This window comes from Trachymyrmex septentrionalis, unplaced genomic scaffold (genome assembly GCF_001594115.1).
Source record: "Trachymyrmex septentrionalis isolate Tsep2-gDNA-1 unplaced genomic scaffold, Tsep1.0 scaffold86, whole genome shotgun sequence".
Classification (NCBI taxonomy): Eukaryota; Metazoa; Arthropoda; class Insecta; order Hymenoptera; family Formicidae; genus Trachymyrmex; species Trachymyrmex septentrionalis.
In genome coordinates this window covers 58,619-67,020 of record NW_017306049.1, presented here as the reverse complement: position 1 = coordinate 67,020, position 8,402 = coordinate 58,619, and the positions used below count along the sequence as shown (strand labels likewise).

Sequence of the window (8,402 nt, the reverse complement as noted above, 5' to 3'; positions counted from 1 at the left end):
GTCTTTTTTAAGGTGGTAACCTTCATGATAAATCGTGATTCTCTGATAAATTATTATCGGACACTGAATAATCTTTTCGAGGAGGAGCTGAAGAATGAAAAAATCCAAACAATAACATTTTCGTCCCTGCGTACAATATATAGTACTTTAGCATATACATATTTCGCTGTCTTGATAGGAATAATATTCGCATATTTGGGATCGCATATTTTTGTAATCCACAGTCTTTTCTACTTTCATTTATTCACAAACTATATCTTGCCGGTTAGCAGGGGAGTGGGGTGGTTCTGGCCCATTCCCGATAATTTTTTATATCATCTACATCTATTCTGTGAGGCAGGCATAGTACGTAATACTCACAATCAGCACCAAGACGTGCGGTGCAGAGAGTGTTTTTGGCTTTTATGTTTAACAGTTTTACTCAACAATACGCGCCATGACCTTCGTTCTCACGAGTTTCCTTTGTCCACTGAGAAATTCTCGGGTATCCTAAGAACATGCGTGCTAAAACATCAGAAGCTACTGCAATATCGCAATATGTTGGAACACGTCTGTGGACCCATTGTCTTTTGGCATATTGTCAATGCCATGCTTCTTTGCGCGTTGATGTACAACCTAACATTAGTATGTAAACACATGCGTATGTAAACGATTGCAAAATGTTGCGAGATGTTTGATTTTTTGTTGCCTAGTCTATTGTGTGCTGTGTGCAATCGTAATCTGTCATAAAATATAAAATCAAAGATTATACTGCACTAGCAAATTTTTGGCTTTGCTATTGCGTTATGCAAGTATTTGCTATAGTATTAATCGTTAAATGTTTACAATAGTTATCGGAGTTTACTTTTTACGATGTGTCCTCGTCTATAATATATATTATGGTAAAACTACTTCAAACATTTATATACGCATGGTATGGCACTTTTCTCACAAATGCGGTAAGTTTTTATGATCTGAAAAAATGATTACTATATAACTCAAAATTGATCATTTTGAATATACTCATTTCGGGTGAAGATTTTTGTAAAGGAATATTCTTTGGAAAATGGCCCAATTCTAGTCTCAATCGTCATGTGAAATCGAATGTTATTTTAATAATGATGTAAAAACCAATGACTGTAAACGCATTTTTTTCTCCTGTCAATGTAGTGATGTTTACCAAGGTAAGTATTTAATTTCAATTATAAGTTCAATAGAAAAAAGCATCAAAATTGATTATAGTCATTTCGTATAGTTTGTAGACGCTGTGAATTCAAATCTGGTTTTTAAATTGGTCCGTAATTTTATAATTTTGAAAAATTTTCAATAAAAGTTGAAAAAACTGTTACCATGTGTTTTATTACTATTATTACGATATATATAGCACGTGCTACAGGAATTTTTATTGTAATTAAACGGAGTTAATCCAAATGTCTATGTGCATGCAAAGAAATTAACTATAAACCTGTTAAATAATTTATATTATATGAGAGTTAAAAAAATTTCAATGTATAGTCATAAGGTGTCTATTCTATAATGTGCTCTTTGTTTCCTTTATTTGGTGACTAGTAGTGTCTTGGTGCTAAGCTATAGCATGAGACACGTTGCGTTTACCTGTTTCTTACGCTCTCTCTTTCTTCCTTTTTTACAATCGTTTTATTGACAATTATGTTTCTTCCCACGTATTTCTTGCTTCTTCCGAAGTTTGTTAACTTTTGTCACGAGCGATAGAAAACGAAAAACGGAATAAAAGGCAAAAAGATGTAAAAAATTAAAAAATAGTAAAACGGAGAAATAGAAAACAAAATGCACATTGTAGAACAGGCTTATTGTCCGAAATCTCCAGCAAACTAATTTCTATAAAATAAAGTTGTCAGTCGTTTTAAATTCATCTCTTTCTCTTTGTCTCTCTCTCTCTCTCTCTCTCTTGCTCTCTCTCTCTCTCTCTCTCTCTCTCGCAATAAACTTCATATTTAATTATGGAATATGTAATCATATATGGTAATTTATGATATATATTTATATATATATACATTCAAGATAAGTATAACAAATGGACAGTATAAGAATATTTACGTAGCAGTTTTACGTTCAGTCAGTGCAATAGTTTTGTCATAATCATATCCGTGCAATTTGTTAAATCGTTTTTATATTACGATTTAAAGCCAAGTTTAATCTTTGGAAATAATTATCAATCCGTTTAATGTTGTTAGACTTTTATTAGCATCTATAAGTTTAATATATCTAATAGAAGCAGTAACTAAAGCTAAAATAGAATTAAAAGAAAATATACAAAAATTATTGCTAGATAGCATTTTTCACTATAATAGGTTGGAAATAACAGAAAAAAATCTATCTCGATTATAAGAACCTTATAAACTACATAATTTTATAATAATTGAAGATGATGAAGAAGCATGAAGTGAAGACAATTTAAATTCTCATCCTCAATGTTCAAATAATGACGCAGGCTTTGACAATTCTTATAAGACGAGCTGTTGAATATTGGCGGAATTGAGACATTAATGAAAAAAATAAAAACAAAAGAAATCGTCCGCTAAAATCAGTGCAAAATAAATTTAAAAGAATTTCATCTGAACGTCATTTAAGATGGAAAGAACAATTACATTCAGGTGAAAATCGTATAGAAAAATTATCTTACAAATTTTCCAAATTTAAACATGATAAATTTAGTGCAGCTGTTAAATCAGGGTTTATAATTCATGATATCGATCTACACACAAAGGTGGGCTTTACAAGCTCAAGAAGAATTAGAAAATTTAAATTCTATATTTAAAACATCTCACAGTTGGGTATCAACATTCAAAAAGTCCCCGAATTGTTTCGAGAAAAATTACAAAATTTGTAACTAGAAAAACAATAGAAGATTCCGTTGAGTTGCAAAATACAGCTAATGATTTTCTGAAAACAGTGAAACTATTTATCGAACAGTTCAAATCTGAAAATGTTTTTAATTCTGATCAAAATGGTTTTCAATTGGAAATTCATTCTGAAAGGTCATTGTCTGATGAAGAAGTAAAGAAAGTAGAGTGTGTTGTACAATCTATATCATCAACAACATATCCATACAACCAATAATATCATGTAATGGAAATTTGCTGTCATGTTTATTTATTGTATTGAAAGAAACTAATGATATATTTGAATCAAGAGTACAAGAAACCTTATTTATACCAATAAATGTTATTGTAAAAGCATCGAAATCTGGTAAAATGACTTCAGGTAATTAAATAAATTTCCTTTTACAATACATTTTCAGATACTGTTTTACTATTAAAAAGTAAATATAAATTTGCATAAACGGAAAAATATAATGAAATTATAAGTCTTATTTCTGTGATATATTTTATATTTTATTTAAGAATCTCATAATAGTCATAAAATAATTATTAATTTAATATTTATATTTCTTACAGACCATTTTAAAATGTGGTTAGAAGAAGCTTATTTTCCAAACAGTGGTTCTAATAACGTTCTTTTTATCGATTCACGAAATAATTTAATAAAATTACAATCTCTAATACATAATCAATTGTCATCCCCGCGATATCACAACTTATTTAAATATTCGTGGTTTAAAAGTGGTTATACAAACGAAAGACCAGAAGAATTTAAAAATCCAGTAAAATTTAGTTTTGACAAAAGTTCAACATGTGATATCAAAGGTTGTAATAATATAGCTGTAGTAAAATGTTCATAGAGCAAGAAGTTATTATTATGTCTAAAACATTTTTTCATCGAGTCTTATTTTTGTAATGAGTAAATATACAAAATATAAATTTATTGTGTACAAACATTTAGAAATTATTTTATTATTAAATATAATATATACGTTTTAAAATTATTACGTAAATGACAAGTAAATAAGATATTAAAGCGTAAAACTGAAAATAACTTTAAGAGAATAATCTTAAGATCTTAAGATTTATAAGGATAATGTACAGAGAATGAATAAAAACTTTTTACTCTCTCTCTCTCTCTCTCATTTTAAGAAGAAATAATAAAAATTATTATAACTCTTAACATTATTTATAATTTGTAATGTTACAAATATCAATCGTGTCAGTTTCCTTATTCGTTGATTTATATATTTTACCGTTCCGATAATTATTTACGCATATGAGCATAAATAGCATATATACGGTAGTGTTAATAATTAATTCTCGAAAATAGTATATCGTAATGTAACTTTATTACACATGGTTGAATTTATAAAAAAATAATCTTTAATTTGGTAAAAAAAAATTGAAAATTTAAGAAAATTACGGGTGATAGTACAAAAAAACTTAAAACCGTACAATTTTTGTTTAAAAAATTTTTTTTATTATTTATTTCTTGCGACGATGTTTGGCTTAAAAGAAAAAGTTTTTTTCAAAGAGGTGTCACCCCTTAAACATGAGTTGGCACAAGTATAAAAAAATGCGTATCTTTTAGATTTTCGTTTTACAACATATTTCATGGAGAATTAAATCGATTCCGGATAGTTGTAAAACTTCCTTTGTAAAAACTTGTTTCAAAGAGGATCTAAGCACTTCTGTAGCGAAATTAGTTTACAGCACTACGCTCAAAGTACCGAGTTTTCTCCTCTAAAGAAATGCCAAACGACCCATTTTCGTCGAAGATTTCCGCGTAATTATGCAAAAGTTACGGCCTAGATCAACCTCTCATCACATTAGACCTAAGTTATTTTTCTATAAAGATTTGTATAATTGTTCTCACGTCTTCCTCGAAGTAGAAGGTAACACTGGTAACAGGCGTCCTCTGGACCTACCATACACAGGATCGCATTAGTATTAGAGCGCATTTCGGACAAAGTCTTTGCTATAGAAGTCGATGGCAGATGTATCAACGCCACTGTCGATAGACTTAAGCCCGGTTATTTAATAATTTAAGATTCAAAAACAACTCCATCCACTGCGTCTCTGTCTTCAACTAACATTCCAGTGCAATGTGAACCAAAGATATATATGCTGGTCCAGTAACCAAGACTATTAGATTTATTCGCGCAATATTACATTAAGCGATTAATAAGCATAAGTTTCTGTTTGTTTATTTAATTTTATTTTCTATCATTTTCGTTCTAGCGATAATTTAACCAGTATTTCTTTCGTTAACGTTTACACTGGGAGGGGAGTACTATAGCGTTGCAAGCGTTAGTTGCGGCGCTCGAGTTAGTTTTTTTTTTCCAGTTTTCTCCTCTCTCTCTCCCTCTCCCTCTCTCCCCCCTCTCTCTCTCTCCCCCCTCTCCCTTCCTCCCCCCTCTCACCCCTCTCTCACTCTCTCGTGTCATACCGTTCTGCGTGCGGATCTTTTGTAAGCTTCAGCGATAGATTTTAGTTAGTATTCGATAAGATTAATAATCTTTATGTTCACTGCGAGATCGACATCGGTTACTGCTCATGTCGTTAGGTAATTGCCCGCGTCGTCAGATAAACGTTTATGTTGTAGATTTTTAAGTTTCTCATATTCTAACCTAGTAATGCGATACCGATATCCGAGCCGACATACGCACGCAATTACGTCTCTACTCTTTTAATCTGAACGTTCTAAATATTCACTTGAGTTTATATTAAACCGCCTTATGGCTTATGAGTCACAAACAATGAGTAACATTTCTTTGTGAACTTAGTGATTTCCCGCCAATTTTCCTTCGCCATTAGTTAATCATCGCCCAGACATGCTCGGCGCCACATTGGGCACAGCAGCCACAACGTAGCCACTAGTGACACTGTGATACTGCTTTCTAGCGATAAAATAATAAAGCTGCATTCTGTTTCACGTATGTTGCATTATTTATCCTCGTTATTCACCAAATGTGAAACAAGGATAAATAATGCATCATCCACTTCATACGTGAAACGGAATGCAGCCTGTGTGTAACACCACTGCTGGATACCGTGACGAGAACAATAGTTGTTTTCCATTTACACCGATTCTCAGATAATTCTCACTTGTGACGTCATAACTCAGTTGAATGCGCGTTCTTTTTACATTCTAACAAGTGAGATTTAATTGAGTTTTTGCCTATAATCTACGCAAGATCGAGACTGTGTGCTTTAGTGAATCTCGTAAACTCCCTTTAAAAGTCAGATTCGAATCTGTGATAACTTTTTACCAAACTAAGCAAATAATGACGTCATAAAATTGAGTATGAAATACTCAGCTCAGTTTGACTTGTGTGCAAATGAAAAGCAACTAATATTGCGCATACGAAAATTTTATATTTTTCTAAAATAAAATATCAACAATGCCACATTATGTTGCAATCGGCTGTAGCAATAAAAGCTACAGAAAAAGTAAGGAACAAATTAATCAAGAGCAAAATATTGAAATAAGTTTTCATTAGTTCATATTTATAATCTATACAATAAAAATAAAGATTCAATATAAAATAAATAATTAAATATAAAATAAATAATTAAAAAAGAGGATACGAGCCAATAAGTCACTTTAATGCTAATCCAGAAATAATGGGAAATTAGATTTCATATGATTGAATAAACGTTTCGACCTACACAAGGTCATTATCAATGTCATAACGTTTCGATAATTACAAATACAATTACAGTCGCATAAAAATTAAAATTCTAATAATATCTAAAGCTATGTTAAAATATTATTAATATAAAATTTGAGACAGTATTATATACAATATTTTATATTAATAATGTTTAACATGATTTTGGATTTTATTAGGATTTTTATGCGGCCTTACTTGCAATTACCGGTTCTTTGTAACATTAATTATGATCTTGTATATAAGTCGAAATGTTTATTCAATTATATGAAATTTAATTTTATATTATTTCTGGTTTAACATTAAAATAACTTAGCTTATATTCCCTTTTTTAATTACTTAATTTGTAAATATTTAACGGTTGTGTGCAATTAAAAATAATTTTCGATTTATATTAAAAGAAGTAATGAATATATATATTCATTATTTCTTTTAATATAATATATAAACAGAAAATTATTTTTAATTGCATATAATCGTTGAATTAACTTTGCCTCACACAAAATCCTATTTTTATGCATTGGAAAACAAACAATATTGTAATACATATATATATATATATGTATATTCACATACATATGTACGTATATACATATATCTATATATAATATAGATATATAGCTAGAGATATACATATATGTAGGTACATATAACTTTCTTGCAAAGGCATACAAATTTCGAATTTCGAGGAAAAATAAAAATACATATTTTTGTTTTTATGAAAAAATTGTGAGGATTTTCTCTCAATGTAGGTCACATCTCAAAATCTTAACCCTGTTCTATTTGACACAAGTAAATGTTCCCGCTTACGCATATTAAATGGAATCTTTATAAATAACGATAGGAAATGGAGAACACAATTATCTTTGATTTCAGAACTGACATTAAAATCAGTAAAAGATGTCTTGTTCAATGACGATTAGATCGCAAATAGCGGTGAGTAGATCGATTGTCTTCTGCGATTGTCGTCAATACCGGTTATTTGAAAAGTTGGAATTGTATTTTAAAGATGTTACAATTGGTATGCGCCTCATTATTATTTCATATATTTAATATTCTTAATATATTTAATATTCTTTACTTAAGTCATTATTAATATATTTCTTAATTACTTCAAGCATTCATATTATTTTTAATGCAAAACAGTTTTTTAAAATTAATTATGGATAGTAGCATTAATTTTTCATTAAAATAGAACAATATTTTAATAAATTACTACATAAATTGTACTTTAAAAGAAATTAAATAGATCAAGCAGATTTTTTGTGCTAATAAATGTTATATTTATATTAAGCGTCGGCAATGAAAATTTTTACTCTTTGTCCGTGACTGGTCTTCGAATTTCAATACAGATTTTTATGTTGTTTCGCACTGTATAAAAATCTGAAAAATGTAAATCTTACATACTGTGAAAGTTTCAACAACAAGTTTTACTATCATAGAAGTTAGATTATATTTTTTATAAATTTCAATTTATTTGTCAGAATTCACAATAAAAAATCGACTGTACTTTTAAAATTCAACGTTACTGGCGGAGAATATAAATTCATAAATTAATTCATAGACAACGTTTTGACCTTTATTACGATCATTTTAAGAAGTTAATGGAATCAAATTAAACCAAAAGATATTATAATGATATTAATGCAAAATTTATGTATTTAATGTTCTACAACCGTTTAAGAAACGTATACAAAATCAATATATGTTACTAAAGTAAGTACATCCTTACAATAAAAAAAATTAGTTTGATCGGTTTATATGTTACCATTGTTTTATAATTAAAACTTCCTAAAAAATAAAATATTATAAATGTATACGTTGATAAAATAAAGTATTATCTTTTATATGTACATAAATACGTATGATAAGCTATGACAGATGC

The 8,402-nt window shown here is 29.2% G+C and overlaps 1 protein-coding gene and 1 pseudogene across 1 annotated transcript in view; both read left to right on the top strand.

Moving 5' to 3' along the window:
• Positions 1 to 24: 24 nt before the first annotated feature.
• Positions 25 to 1,175, top strand: LOC108755169 (annotated as a pseudogene).
• A 6,146-nt stretch (positions 1,176 to 7,321) lies between these two features.
• LOC108755168 overlaps positions 7,322 to 8,402 on the top strand; it is a 3,984-nt gene continuing 2,903 nt past the window's right edge. The window contains exon 1 of the mRNA XM_018498022.1: positions 7,322 to 7,457. Coding sequence (XP_018353524.1) covers positions 7,418 to 7,457 — 40 coding nt within the window. The 5' untranslated portion in view covers positions 7,322 to 7,417. The remainder of the gene's footprint in view (positions 7,458 to 8,402) is intronic.